Raw genomic sequence first — 16660 nt, forward strand, 5'->3', positions numbered from 1 at the left:
TATTATTATTATATATACAATCACCGGAGTTATATAAAGTTTTGTGTAGAAGAATGCAACGCAATGAAATTTTAATTAACAATAGTAGCAGTAATAGAGGCATGTGATGCAAGGAAGCAAGCGTATGAGCTTATGTATCATCAGCCAAAAAAAAAAAAAAAAAACAATTTCACACAACCATTCCCTCTAAACGTTTGTCCAGTTCCTCCTTAAATTTATTTAACCTATCAACTTCCACAACGACACAGGGAAGTTTGAACTAGCAATTAACCACCCGCTGGAAAAAAGCAAATTTCCGCACATCTATTCTACAACTGTCTTTCCTCAATTTGAATTTATGACCCCTCACTTTAGTAATCTGAGCAAGCAGAAGAATCCCATTAGAATTCAGCGTGCTCAACCCATTCAAGGCCTTATACATATCAATCAAATCACCTCGGAGGTGCTCAGTCTCCAGCCGCCGCATTTTGTAGAATTTAAGCCTCTCTTGGTAAGAGGACCCCCTTCGTTCACCTCACCAATCTTGTTGCCCTTCTCTATACACGTTCAAGCAAATCTATATCCTTCCTAAAATTAGGTCTCCATACCTGAACACATACTCAAGGCGCGGCCTGATCATTGCCTTATACAAAGGGATACTTCTTCCTTTTCCCTGCTAGCAAAATTCCAGTATATTATTGACAATACCCCCATGACCTGCTCTGGAAATCTGTCTACATTGCACAGAAAACTTCATATCTGACAACACAATCACTCGAAGGTTTTTTTAATTATCTAACACCGTAAGTGCAGTACCACACAGTTGGTACAATCCTCTGGGGTTACTTCTACCCATATGCAATACTTTTCATTTGTCAATGTTAAACTTCAGTTGGCACTTCTAAGCCCATCTAACCAGATTTTCTAGCTCCTGTTGCAGTAGTGTACTATCATTACTGTCATCAACAACCCTGCCAACCTTCGTATCGTCTGCAACTTAGACGTTAACTCTGATATACCTTCATCAATATCATTGATAAATACACAAAACAACAGTGGGTCCAATATCTAACCTTGTGGGACTCCACTAATAACATTCGAACACGAAGAACAGCGTCCATTGATTATCACTCTCTATCTTCTCCCACTCAACTAGTTTTATCCCTTGTAGCAACTTATCCTTAATACCATACTGCTCCAATTTGTAGAGTAATCTTTCCGGCGCAACAGTGTCAGAAGCTTTCCTGAAATCCAAGTATATGATAACAAAACTATTTTTTGCATCCAGTTCCTTTGTAACCACATAATAATATCCAATCTGATTTGTCATACAAGATTTTCCCTTAACAAACCCATGCCGTGTCTGAATTATTGCTGCAGTCTTGTCTAGATGATCCTACAATGCTTCTTTAACCAGTGATTCCATTATTTTACCCAGAATAGATGTCAAACTAACTGGACTGTAATTACTCATGTCACACTGTGATGGTAAGAAGTTCGAATAAATGATTTTTTTTTCCCCTGGCGAATGCTGGATTAGTTTACTTCCTCAGTTTATCATTTGTCAAAATACAAACCACTGTTAAAAATATTGCTCTTGTCTTAGAATTACACAAAATTTCATTTAATGTTATCATTAATCTACCAATAATTTTTGATGTACCTGGTTAGTACCGCCTTGCTATTTTCTGGACGTGAAGAGCTTACATTGTTACAGAGGCCCTTCACGCCTTTCTTCACGAATTTTGTTTAGTTGCTCTTTATTTATTTTTGGACCGAAATGTGTTCGGAAATTAAGAAATATATTACTGTATTTGAATTATTGGAGGCTACACCAGAGGTCAGTCGTCTGCGGTTTATTACATAGTGTAAGTCGGTGGGCGAGGTTGTATGCTTTGAGTTCTTGTGTGTTGTTATCTTCGCAATCTTTAAGCAGAAATGGCACCGGTAAAAGCAGTTTGTGTCTTACGCGGGGAAAGCGTGAACGGTGTTGTTCATTTTATACAGGAAGTAAGTATAACTTTACAGAAATATTGTGGTTAAAGGTAGCTTACTTCGAATAAGAAATAATTTGGAGTACACCGTTCATAATTACCGCCCCCCCCCCCCTTCACTACGGAAAACACCTTTTTAAAAATAAACGATGTTTATTGTAAGGTACAAATCGGATTCAGTTGCTATCTCATTTTCAATCATTTTTGAATGCGTGAAATTTTTTTCTTAATATGAGAAATATCAACTGATCATAAATATGTTCAATGTTTAAAGGGAGTTAATAGGTAGCTGCAATGAGGAAACCGAAGGAAGTTGTTGCCAGTCTTCCGCACGCACGTTCATCATCTTTTATTGAGTCGTACAAACAAGAAGTAAATACGTTTAAAACTATTTTTCAGACTTCCTTAAATTCGTTATTCTATTTAAAAAAAAATTGCATTATTAATCTTTTAAAATGGAGAAGTTATTTGCTGTATGATGTAAGTATCTAATGACCTTGGACTGTTGCCATCTCCCAGGGTAATTTTCAAACCGACTTTCCATTTTAATTGCATGCCATTAATTTCTGCATTATTGCAAATATAATGTGGAACTCAGGCGTAGCGAGGAAGTTTCATTTGATGGGATGTTAAATGTGTATTATTTTATCCCAGTTAATAGGGATGGTGTCCAGTGGAAATGGGATTGATTGAATCCCTCCTATAAAGATATTGCGTGCGTGTGTATATGTATATACAGTATATTAAACCTCGATACACGGACTTGCGATTTTCATTTGTTCTGAGCCGTCGAATTTGGAGTGCAAGTTAAATTCCAGTCTCGAATTTGGAAACTTCTGTTCAGCGTTAATAGTTATACATAATATCACCTTCAAGGGAAATTGAGTGTTATTGAAAAACTTCGGCATTTATGAAGTGGGTTTTCGATCATTTTTTTTTTAATAATGGCACCTTTAAGTAATTTATTTTATTTTGAGGCACCCCTACTCAATTTTCTGCCTGTTAGATTCGATTTTCTCTCTCTCTGTGATCATTGTATAATGTAAAACTATACAGCACTTTCCTTTTAATGTGACTATACATAATTAACTGTATATAAAATAGTTTGCATAAGTAATACTGTAACAAATGTGTAAAAAAATTTTTTGGCCTGCATCTCTCCACTGTAGTGGTATTAGAGGATAGTCACAGTTTACTAACCACTTCTCAGGAATGCAAAGTGTTTTAATTAGGAAATCGCATTACATATGTATGAAGATGGGTAATTTTTGAAATAATCTTTTGGAGAATATTTGCTACCCACAGTGCTTATGTATATGCACATATTGTGATAGAATCTGAGATAAGAAAATGTCTGCACAAAATATCTAACTAGTTGGCATCATTAAAATACCAGCACTGATCTACTCTGCTTGATGTCCCCAGAACAAGCATTAGTAGTTGTACTTGTTAGCTGCATGGGAGGTGTGGCCTCTCCTGCATGGCAAAATGTTTTGTGACATCCAAAAATAACCTGCAAGTTGTATAATAGGGAATTATGAATTATTGAATGAATTCTAATCATTGAGTTAATAATTAAACTTAATTTTCCTAATTTGAAGACCTCAGCCTGTGTATGTTGCTTCCTATAGACATGCTTAGTTATGTGATGCAAGTTGTTCTTATTTCCTTTTTTTATAAAACATGTAATATTTAAATGAAGAGGTCTTTCATTTAATTATTATCCATTTTATAAAAATGGATGGAAGTCCTAATATAGATATAAACTGTTATTTTGCAATCTGATTATATTTTGTTAGGTTATCTAAAATATATTTTAGGTAATCTAACATACATTAAACTTATGTACATTATAATATGAAATTTCTATTTGAGAACCTAATTTTTAAAACAACCTGACATGTTTGTATAATGTTACTTGATCATAATGTGGTTTCATAATTAAAGTATGGGCAGTAATATTAGAGGTTTAAATGATTAAGTACAAGTAACTTTTTCAGATGTATATTTTATACAGTAATTGGGAAAATACTTTATTTAATGTAGCACTTCATTAAGATTGTTGGATACAATTCCTGAATTACTTTTTAATGTTCTGCATTTGTGGGCAATTTTATGAACTAATTATTCTTTAGTACAGTGGTTCTTACATCTATGATGCAAGAAAGCAATCTTATAAAGCATCAAGAAAGAAAATATAAAAAAAAAAACCTCCCATATCACTGGTCCATTCCCTCCAATAATTAATATTCATCCTTTAATTTATTCAAACTGCCCACTTCCACAACAGTTGAAAGTTTTTGGTTAAGATTTAGTTGATGGTGCACCCTTCAAAATGGCGGCGAGGAGAAGAGGGGGGAAAGCAGTGATTGACGGATTGTGACTCCGCCCACTCACTCCGTTCCCGCTATTGTCCTCGGCAAACGGTACTAGGTGGCACAGCAACAAATACGGCGGCTGAAAACAGGATAAATCCAATAATTTCAAAATAATTTCAAGTTACAAAAATACGGTTTTTGTGGATCACAAAATATCACGTGACATTTGAATAAGTCGGATAGAACCGAAAAGAAAAAAAAAAGGAAAGGTAATTTTCGCGAAAGAAAAGGAACGGCAAATGAACAATTATTAAAAATAAAACAAACAAAAATGCACGTTTTTCTAAGCTATATTTTACAAGCATTAACAATGAGATTGGCTGAAAAGGAAAAAAAAATAAATAAAACAGTAATTTTTAAGGAAATTTAAATAGGGGATTATTTTTAGCACAAATAGGGTTTTTTTTTTTTTCTGGGGGCTCTGCCCAGACCCCCGTTTCTGTGGGGGCTTCTGCCCCCACACCCCCGATATACGTATTATTCAGCCTTTTCCAAAACCAAACAACTTTTCTTTTTTTTTTTGTTTGTTTAAAAAAAATTTGCACCACGTGCAACCCTTGCTTCTTCTTGCCTGTACATTACTAGACGGGATCCCGATCATGAAAAAACAAGTAATTAGTATTATTTGTAACAAAAATTAACACCACGTGCAACACTGAAAATTGCTGATGCCCGTCAACAGAAATGCTAAAAGGACAGAAATCACGCATCTTATCATTCGAATTATGTTTTCTAAACGATCCAACACTTTCGCACTAATATTTTGCAGGAATAAATCATCAGTTGAAGAGCAAGAAGGCAAAGCAAAAAATTAATCACAAGCAATCTAATAATCACTGATCTGAAATGTAAGAAAAAAAATTAACACCATGTGCAACACTGAAAAAAAAGTTAACACCATGGGCAACACTGAAAATTGCTGATGCCCAACAGAAATGCTAAAACGACAGAAAACCACTCACCTCATCAATCGAATTATATTTTCAAAACAACCCAACATTTTCGAACTAATATTTCTCAGGAAAAAAAATCGCCCAATACAACAGACACCCGTCTCAACCAAGGGAAACCAAGGAGTAAGTCATTAACAATTGAATACGCAAATAGGGGGATTTTTTTTTCTGGGGGAATCTGCCCCCCCCCCATTTCGGGGGTGTGGGGGGGCAGAGGCCCCCACACCCCCGATATACATATTATTCAGCCTTTTCCAAAACCAAACAACTTTTCTTTTTCTGTTTTATAATTACGCACCGATAAAATTAAATAATATGCTAATCAAGTAACACCACGTGACATTTCTAACAGTGAAATTCATAACACGGGTGACACGCACGGCGTGGCACGCGTGCCAGATGTTTCCGTATGTTCAGCAGAACATGTGACACTGGGTGGAGTCAGCACCCGTCAATCACTCCCATGTCGGCGAGTGTAGAGAGGGTGCACAGAGTACTAAATCTTAGCCGAAAGTTTATTCCAGCAATCAATTGCCTGCTGGCCAAAGGCAAACTTACACAGACCTATCCTGTAACCATCCTTCTCCAATTTGAATTTATGCCCCTTTGATGTGTATAGTCTGAGCAAGATGAAGAGTACCATCAGTATTGTTTGCTTGCTCAAATCCATACAAACCTTAAACACATCATGCAGGTGCCAAGTCTCCAGATGCTGCAATTTTCAAAAGTGAAGCTTGCCTTGGGAAGACCACCCTTTCATTCTCTGCACCCATTCTAGCACATCTAAATCCTTCCTGAAGTGAGGCCCCTGGACCTGTATGCAGTACTCAAGATTTGGCCTAATCATGGCTGTTGCTTTTGATCTGAATGCTAATCAAAAGCTGTAGCCACGGGACCTATTTGGCAGAAAGCCTCTTCATGTAATAAGTCATGAATAACATCCAACATGTCTGTAGTCTCAGCTATTTGTTTAGCAGAAATTCATCTATCAGATGGAATTTCTGCTCTCGGCGGCACTGCTGGCTTTCTAACAGACTGAACAGATGCAGATCTTTCCAATGAAGTTTGGACTTTGTCCGAAATTTAATTATATATATTTTATTTTTTATGTAATTTGATTATTTTTCAATTTGTTCATATCAATCTTTTTTTGGTCATGGCAGGTTTTTTCTCTCCCTGTACTTGGGCAAACAGCAGAGGGAGTATATAAGAGTACTGCTAAATTATGTGTAACGGACAGTGGGGTTGGCTGGGACAGCTTTAAGTGAAATATCAGATAGTATAATGGTGTGAATGGCATCACACCATGATACTGTCTCATTGATACGTTAATCTTGGATTACTGTTAACCATATGTAGCACCTTGCATTTATCAATGTTAAAACTTCAACAGCCATTTCTCAGCTTATCTGCCTAATTTTTTTATATCTTGTTACCACCCTGTCAACCTTGTCATCATCTGCAAACTTTGACATTAAGCCTGATATATCAGTATTATTAATAAATAAAGAAAACAGTGGGCTCAGCACTGAACCTTGGGGAACTCCACTAATAAACATTAGTCCAAGAAGAGCATTGTCTGTTAATAACCACTGTCTTCTCTTCAGCAATCCCTTTATCCATAGCGGTAATGTGCCCTTAGTGTGACACTGCTTCAATTTGTACAGTAGTCTTTTATGTGCTGGGGTATTAAATGTTTTTCTAGCACATCTGAAATCCAAGTATGTGATATCAGAATTATTTTTTGCATTACAATTAACACTATCCTGGAGTTGCATTACAATTAATACTATCCAGTCAGATTTGTCAGACAAGATTACCCCATAAATTCATGCTGTAACTGCAGTATAATTGCATTCCTGTCTAGATGGTTCTGCATTACTTTAACTAGACTTCATCATGGAACAGAAGTTAAGTTACCAGGTCTGTAATTACTCGTATCACCTTCTGATCTCCCTTTGCGAATTGGGATACATTTGCACATAGGACCTCTCCTGAATCCAAAGATGCTCTCATAATTTTTTTTTTTTTTTTTATGAAAACCCCAAACACGAAAGGTATCAAAACCTATAGTACTTAGTACCGTGCATGGGTTGAAGGAAAAGTATGGGGGGAGGGGGATGCCGGAAACTTTGCTCTAGAGACTAAACATGGGTTTCACCACTTCAAGCCTACAATAAGCAAAGTGGTGGTATTTCACCGGTTGATGAAAGTCTTTATGAAACAGTTTGCTTACCTCTTTTGCTGCCTCAATTAATATAATTGTATAGATCCCATCCACAACAGGTGCCATTTTTATGTTAAGCTTCAACAGTTTTTCTTCCATTTTCCTCTTGGTTATCACAGAATCATTCAGATCTCTTAGATTTTGATGACCTTCTGGAATTACACTTCCTAAATAAATTCTCATGTGTGAATGTAGGTGCAAAATACTTATTTGCCAGAAACCTGAGTGGGATCATCACAGTTAAACCATTGACATCAAATGGACCAAGGTGATTTGACCCCTTTCTTCTACTGTTAATATAAGTAAAGAAGTCTGTGCTGCTTTTCTTGGGTTTTCTTGCCAGAGATGTCTTGTAATCTGCCTTGGCTTGCCTAACCTCCTTTGTGACTTGATTGCAGACTAGTTTATATCTACCATAGGCTTCTCTACCACCTGCTAATTTATGTGCATCCCATGCACTTTTCTTCTCTGCCACATGTCTCAACAGTTCATCTGACATCCATTTATGTCTAAGCCTGGAATGGTATTTCTTAATTGGTATAAAAAGCCTAGTAGCATTCTATGATCACTGAATGCTTTTCATTTAGAATTTGCTGGTCTATACAGTGGGATGATATAGAATATAAAAACTGTCTGAGACCACTGTAGTCACACATTCTTATAAAGCAAAAGCCCTTCCCTTTACTCTTGACAATACTTGCGTATTTAAGTAAATCTGTCATCGGCAGACTGATCACTGCCACCCAGTGACCAGTGTGCTCTTTGAGGGGAAACCACTGGAGCTGCATTACAACTAACATTATCCAGTCAGATAAGATTGCCATGTAACAAATTCATGCTATAACTGCATTCCTGTCTAGATGGTTCTGCATTACTTCTTTAACTAGACTTCATTATTTTCCATGGCACAGAAGTTATCAGGTCCACCCAGTGGATCTTTTACCTGCAGTTTATTAATGCATGACGACTCATTACTGATAACCAGACCAAGATTGTTGCTTCTCTAACATGCTTCTGTAAAAAAAAAGTCATCCAATAAATTCACAAGTCTTGCTAGTATGCGAGTATCAGCTCAAGTTTCACTTGATATTTGGAAAGTTAAAATCCCCCATTATAAGAAATTCTGGCTTATTTGCCTACTCTCTCATTGTATAGTTTGTTATACTTATCACAGTCATTAATGCTCTCCTATTCTCATTTTTGTTTTCCTGTATACCAAACATTGCACTGGCCACCCATGTCAACTGGATGCAATATGCTTTTCTAAAAGAATAACCTCATTCCCCTCCCCTCCTCTCCTGTTATGTCTTCCTTTCTCTATTCAATTACAGAACAGTTTTCAGCTGTAAACAGTGCCCCCCCCTCTGCTGATGATCTCAGCATATTTTCTTAGTCCTGTAAACATGTCACTAAACTCCTGGAAGTGACTAATGGCTTCAGGTTCTTGCTTAAAAAAGACTGTTTTTGTCAGAAGTGTAATCTTTTCTCTGAATGTGAATTGAGGCTTGTACAAAATGTCATTCCAGTAGTACACAGAGATTAGATTTTTGGGGTTTGTATTTGATAGGAAGCTGTTCTTTCAATAACATCTATCAATTACATAAAGTGCACATAAGTATAATAAATGTTTTTAATTTCACATGTTGCTTTAGCAGTTCTAGTATTCTTTATTTTAAAAACTTATTCCATGCAAAGCAGTACAAGATTTATAGTTAAAACAGACACTTAAGTAATTTACTTTTTTCTCAGAGCAACTTTTAACTAACTTATTAGTTTCATCAGCTAACTTAGTTGAAAGAGGTTGTTTATACATTGGTACTGCTTTTCCATCATTTCTACTACCCAGGTAGTATGCATGCATTGTTTGATTATATATCATATTGTGAATACCTTCACAACAAGATGTCAAATTATTGCACTGCTTTGAATAAGTAATACTTCACCAGTGAAGATTGTTACTTATTTTCAGAGGATACCACCACCACCCAGATGGCACTGTTTCAACCTATTTCATACTCTTAGACTATAGTCAAGAAATATTTGTTAGATTAAACCATGCACACCATTAAGCATCTCTCATATTATGGACTATATGTTCAAAAATATAGTTTAAAAAAGCCAATGTCCTGAAAGAATAAGGTCTTTAGCACATTTGATAATTTTTTGACAAGTTATTTGATTAGATTTTTAATGGTGCATTGGCAACTTAGTCCATAATGCAACAAGTTGAGAACTGAGTATGCTAAAAGTTACGGACAACCTAAAAATAGGTTACTATGTCAATAAATACGTATATATACAGAAGATTAATAATTATCTAGAAAAACAACTAATGATGTATACGGTAAATAATAAAAATGATATATATATTTGTATAAGTTCATAGCAAGTAAAAATTGGAAAATTTCAATTTCTTTGTCAGATAGGCTCACTGTGTCAGTCAGAAAGCTAAAAGCATTAAAACAGTGTGCATTGATAAAATTGGGACTTTCAATAAAGACTTATGGTTGAAATAGTGTTGCAGTTCTCACACATAGGAGTATTATCAGTCCTGACAACAATGAATATGCAAGATGATTGTCCTATGCAGAGCAGAGCTAGTAAGACTTCACAGTTCATGCAGATTATATTGTGCAATGTTCAGTTATAGGTTTAATCTCATTTGTTTCAAGCTGCCTAACTTGCTGATAGTTTTATAGGAGACTGACAGGCAAGAGGTGGAATCATAGTTGATTTGGCTGCAGTGTCTGCTGAATCATTTCTCCTGACCTCAGTGTGACTGTGAATCCAGCAGAAATATAAAAATTGGATTCCAAAAGATAATTATAGCTGCTGCTAGATAGGACTTTATGAGGAATACCACTCATCATTAAGGCCTACAATGAAGTCAGAATTAGTATACATAATTCATTTTCAATGTTGGCATGTATGTGATCCAAGGCTAGCTCAATTGTTTGCAACTCTGCAGTGAATACACTTACATTCAGGGGGGTAATCTGGTCAGATGTCATAGAAGAAAGATGCAGATTTCACAGACAGTTCTGATAGTACCATATATGTAGACAGGCAACAAGTCAGAATACTCAGCTTGGTTGCTGAGTAGAGTTACAGGTAGACAGAAGGAATGCTGTCTTTTCTCTAGTTTTAAGAAGTTGCAGGCTGGAACATGAACATGCGAGGGTGGAGGGGATTGCCGTGGTGATAGGGCAATCCCCTGTGTACCACAGTATCTAAATCTGAGTAGCCCTTCGATACAAATGCCAAATGGACATTTGGCACTAGTGAATGTTTTACACATTTTTCCAGAATGAAAATGGTTGTCCACATGGGGTGGTCTGGCAGGGATTTTAGTTTTAAAGCATATTGTAGAGACAACAGATTCTGATGAAGTGATGACAATGGTTCATTTGCTTCAACTTGGGGACTCTGGACAGGAGATATTCAAAATGCTGCAAGATCATATTGCCACAGTGAACAGGATCCAGCCATTGGAGTATACCAAGACTAGAAGACACATACCTGGGACTTCTAATCTAATTTAGATCACAGAAGTGTATGACACAGGTATAGTAAAGTATCAGTTGGCACCCCAAAGGTTGCGGGTTTGAATCCCGCCTTCGATCAGAGTAGAAAATGCAAAAACCTTAGGTGCAATATGGCCAGATGCCAATGTGCCAACTAACAAAAAAAAAAAAAAAAAAAGTTGGCACGCCAAGAATTAGGAGATTGCATATATGATAATCAAACCTCTTGTGATTATAAAAAAAATCTTTGGTTTCCATATTGGTTTTAGGGAAAAAATGAGATTTTTCTTTGATATATTTTGCTTTCAGATAGGGCTCTGTCTGATTGCAGTTAAAGCCAGCCTGTTTCAGATTATTCAGAATTATCCAAAAACATTAAATTGATAAAACCTATACAAAATATAAATAAATTTAAATTAAGTGCTTAACTAATATGACCAAACAGATTTTTTTTTTTCTGCTGTTATCACTCTTTCAGTACACTGAGACACTGCAGTGATGTCTCCTTGCACTGAAACATAAACACTTTAACCTAAATACCAAAACCCCTAAATTTGAGTGTTTAGTATCAAATGGCACCAGGGGTTCCCCCATCTCCACATAGTATACATTGTGGGTGTGAAATGACACTGTCAATGCCAGAGGTTTAAAGGTGTATGGATTTTGTATGTGTAGTATAGTGTACCATTGTTCCCCTGGTCATTTAGCTGCTGGGCCCCAGTGGCTAAAAAAAATAACCCAATGCTATAGATAGGGGTCAGCTAAAAGTAGTACCAGTTATACGATTTGATGTTATTAAGTTTTTGGGTGTAGGGCTTAGACAATTGAGATGATTTGGTTGTAAGTTAGAAGGGGGGGACTCTGAAGGCTGGGAGAAAAGACAAGACATATGGTGTCCATAGAAAAGATGACCCCAAGTCAATGGACCAGGCCCAAGCTCCACCAGTGAAGGGGGAGGAGATCAGTCATCACCCCCTTCTCACACAGGCAGTGGAGGCAAAGGACCACACAAGGGAGTGTGACTAGGAAGGCCTAATAGCAGCTGAGCTGTGCTGGTGGAGTTGTCATACCTGGGATGAAGGTCCCATCCTGGCCAGTGTCAGCATCCCACACTATGCTGGCTAGGAACAGCAAACAGCATGGATGACCTTGGGGTCCATAAGGTTCCTGTGGCCACCAGTCTATCTGGTGAAGTGGCTGGAATAGAACATGCTATTTATATCATTGGTTTGCATACTTTTTTATATATTTTATAGTTTTTTTACTGTACATTTGAAAGGCAACATCTTATAGTTTTTACATTTTACAAGTTTTTTATACTTTTTTTTGTTCCATTCATTCATACCAGGGTGTAACCTGTCAATTTAAAACAAAGCAATAATTAAACAAGTAAATAATTTAAAGAGAGTTCACAGTAATTTAAATGACATGCAATAATCAAATTTAGGAGAATATCTAGATTTATCTAAATTTAAGAGTACTTAGGGTACTTTACATTGATCCATAATTGGGTGGAAATTGTAAATATGCATATGGTTGCTGTCCTTGGCATTCTGGATTGTTATACCAATCCTGCCTGAATAATGACAAAATTTTATTAATTTCACTTTTAGTTATTGATTTGTTTTATTAGTTTTGGTCTTTTTCAACTAAAAAAGACCTCCTACAAGGGGTGATCATTTAATTTGCGGACTGGTGTAAAATCTTATATTGTCATCTGAATCTTCTGTGGATTTCTTCTTGAAATACTCTTAACTTTGTACTTTTGCCACCATTGTACCCATGCATTAAATGCTTCTATGTACTCTTCTCGAAAGCCATTTTTCTAAACACTGAAGTGCTTCCATTATGGCTCTGGCGCCTCCGTAGCCAAGTGGGCAGGAGCAGCAGCAGTGCATCATAGCACACGCTTCTTGATTAGACTGGGGTTTGAGCCAGTGACCACCAAATACGGAGGATGTGGAAAGGTCAGGGGATGACCACCGCATATCCTTAGAACAATATGGCCTTAGTTGCTAATGCTTCTAAAAACCAAATAAACATTATGGCTCTGCAGTCATATGTGTGACACGAAACACTTGCTTTTCAAAACTTTATTCAGACATGGAAACACGTCTGAATAAGGGAGGGATGTGGCAGAACCTCTGCACTTAAGCCAGTGATCACTGGCTGCACAATATTAGCTGTATGGGGCCCTGGCATTGTCTTGATGGAGAAACCACTTCACACTGGAAAGTTCTTAGACATTTCTCACGAATAGCGCAGCACAGTTTGACTGAGAACCTCAGAATGTGTCCTTATTCATAGTTGTCCACGAGGCACAAAATGTGCAACAAGAATGCCTTTTATATGTCAGAAAACATAAGAACCATTTGTTTGTCAGCTGCACGAGAATCTCAATTTCTTAGGTCCTGGTGAATCAGAATGCTTTCACTTACTTGACTGTTGTTTTGGTCTCTGGATCATAGTGAAAAATCTAAGTTTCATCACAAGTCACTGTTTGATTTAAGAAGTTTTGACCCTATGTTTCAAAACAAACAAGCATTTTTTTTGCGCATCTATTCTTTGCTGTTTTTATTCTGGAGTTAAATTGTATGGAATCCAGCAGGCACAGATTTGCAATATTTCAGGTGATCTTTCACAATATTGTGAGCACTACCATATGAAATGAACATTCTAACAGTTAATCATAAAGTGTAATTGCCTGTCTTCATCCAAGATTTCCTTGGCCTTTGCAATTTGCTCAGCAACAACTCTTCAGGAGGAAGAATGACCAAGTCTTGGGTCATCTACAACTGACTCATGCCTTTGCTAAATAGCTTGTGACACTTAAATATGGCTGTTCTACCAAGATACTCAATACCATATGCTTCATTCATATCTTTTAACTGTTTCCGATGTATTGTGACACAATGAATCACATATTGCTGTTTAATCTGTATATCCGACATGATACTTGCTTCAAAACGATTGTCAGTGACGCGCGGCTAAAAAAAAACTCCCATGTAACACTCTTGACAAGTACTGGCATACGTGCACAGTCTGCTCAGTAGTGATCAGGGAGAGTGCCTCTAGTGAAAGTTATGAAAAGTTTGCATGGTAAACATTAAAATCTTGCACCAGTCCACAAATTAAATAATCACCTCTCATAATTCAATTACAGTAGAGCATCAATTATTCGGAATAATTGTCAAACCTCTTCTGGATAGCCAAATTTTTAGATAATCAGGCAGGGTTTCCCAAAGTGTGGTCTGGTACTGGTCTGCAAACAATTTATATGAAATATGCCTACATAAAACTAAGAATGTTTCCTTTCCTAAAATATTTCAGTTTTATGTATTTTTTATAATAAACAAAGAAATGAATTACCTATCTTTTATTTATATTTACTGATGTTAATAAATATCTACTTGTATTATTACTGGTATGTTAAATGTCCTAATGGTAGTGTCATTATTTCTTGAACCTAAGAATATAATTATTGAAAATACATTAATTTATAGCTATAGGTGGGCTGCAGAAAAAATCTGCAAATACTGGTCTGTGCTTGGAAAAGTTTTGGAAACCCTGTATTAAAGTAAAAGAAAAGCTTTAAATATTGTGAAAAAAACTTAATTTATTTAATTAAACAAAATAATAACCCTAGGGGCTCATATCTAGTGGGTATGGGCTTGGCACACCCAGAGTCCTGAGCTGCTGGATATCATCATTCTCTTCCTTGGTGATTTTCTCTCTCTCTCTCTCTCTCTCTCTCTCTCTCTCTCTCTCTCAGGGTAACTTGGGCTTCCCTCGGGCTTCCTTGCACCATATGGCTAATGATGATGATAATAACTTATACATAAAAATTCACATAGCTACATGTATTCGGATAGGTATTTTACTACAAATTTTATGGAAAAAAATTAATTTTTAAAATGTTCAATTGTTTTGTTTGTTGTGACTTTTTTTTGCTACTAAATCTAAAGTTCCTTAACAATATCACTTTGATTAGATCGCATTCTCCTTGTTTTTCTGTCCATTTTAGTGCTGTTTCTTTTTGTTGACATTTTATTGTAAAAAAAACGGAGAAAAACAATAAATTGTTCAGGATGATACTATATGTACCAAATCCTGAGCTAACATGACATGAAATGAAGAACACAAAATGCTGTGGAAAATTGGGTTCATGGAAGTGAATGACTAAACTTTATCACTGATGGTTCCTAATCCAACGTTTCACCTGATATACGAAGTAAAAAATCAGACAAATACTCTTGTAACATAAATTTGTCTCAAATATTTTCTTTAATAAAAAAAAAAAACCAGCCTTTCAAATTATTTCGGATAACTGATGTTCTACTGTACTTCAGTTAAATAGGTTGATTAATTAGTATTTCTAGTGGGGAAAAAAAATCAATTTTAATTGAATCACTTTGAATCACTAGCCAGATGGCAACATTGTTGACTTGCTAGTATAGCAAATAATCCAAACAGTTCATTTTAATCTTGCTGGAGTGAAAGTAGGAACAATGAGGTAATTAAATATAATTTTAAAATTAATCTACATTAATAATAAATATGCATATATGTAAACCTTTTTGTTTCTTTACCTCAGTTTATTGTAAATGTAATGTAGAAGTGAAAAAAATTAATTTGGCTGGTAGGCATTGTTATTCATATACAAAATCCACAACTTAATTTATTTGTAGATATGTACTAAAGAATATCAGTAAAACTGGATAAGGTTAACAGAAATGTATGTGCATAAAATATTTTTCAGTCTGATTGAATATTAAACCATTCAGAGCTTCAGTGACATGGTGAAAACTCATGTGGAATGAATAAAATTAGTAAATTGTTTTCCTCTTTCCTATCTTTGCTAATTCATTTGCATGTTTGTGGGCAGCATAAAGCTTCTAATGCAGGCACTGGTTATTTATCAGAGTGCAAACATTGCCTTAAATTGTAATACACTCTGTATTATATCAATATTAAGATATATTAAAAGTATTCAGGCTATTAAATTCCATTAAGATACACACAGAAGCAGTATTATACCTCCATGGTAAATTATAAACAGTATAAAGCAATATAATATTGCTTTATATCAGTGGTGTCCAACCGTTGAATGCTGTACTGAACTAAAGGAGAAACATTTCCAATGAATCGTTGACTTTTGTTATTACAGTTATTTTTTTGACAAGTTTGAAAGTAGATTTTCTGATATAAAATCCCATGAAAAAACAAGCTTTTGTTTGAGAACCCATTTAATTTCTATGGCTGAAAACTACAATCCCAGATTGAAACTTAAAATTATTGATCTTCAAGCCAAAATATGATTCAAAAATAAGTATAGAGACTGCAAAAATAAACTATTTGAATTCTACAAGGCCCATCTGAACATTTTCTGCCAATAAAAGAAAATGGATACTTTGTTCAGATCAACGTATGTTTGCAAGCAGATTTTTTCACTCGTGAAATCAAATATTTAAAACAACAGAATAACATGAGCATTTTAATTTTTTCTTAATGAAAACCCCAAACACGAGAGGTATTTAGAACCTATAATACCATGCATGGATTGGAGGTTGAGAAGATATTTGTTGACATTAGACTTGAACTTCTG

At 35.7% G+C, this 16660-nt stretch overlaps 1 protein-coding gene across 1 annotated transcript in view; it reads left to right on the forward strand.

Annotated features, from left to right (window-relative positions):
• The first annotated feature begins 1822 nt into the window (after nucleotides 1–1822).
• Nucleotides 1823–16660, forward strand: part of Sod1 (Superoxide dismutase 1) — a 55193-nt gene continuing 40355 nt past the window's right edge. Inside the window, exon 1 of the mRNA XM_090377388.1 lies at nucleotides 1823–1989. Within this exon, the coding sequence (XP_090233514.1) occupies nucleotides 1918–1989 (72 nt within the window). The 5' untranslated portion in view covers nucleotides 1823–1917. The remainder of the gene's footprint in view (nucleotides 1990–16660) is intronic.

This window comes from Mastigoproctus giganteus, chromosome 7 (genome assembly GCF_048544385.1).
Source record: "Mastigoproctus giganteus isolate SK-2022 chromosome 7, ASM4854438v1, whole genome shotgun sequence".
NCBI classification, from domain to species: Eukaryota; Metazoa; Arthropoda; class Arachnida; order Uropygi; family Thelyphonidae; genus Mastigoproctus; species Mastigoproctus giganteus.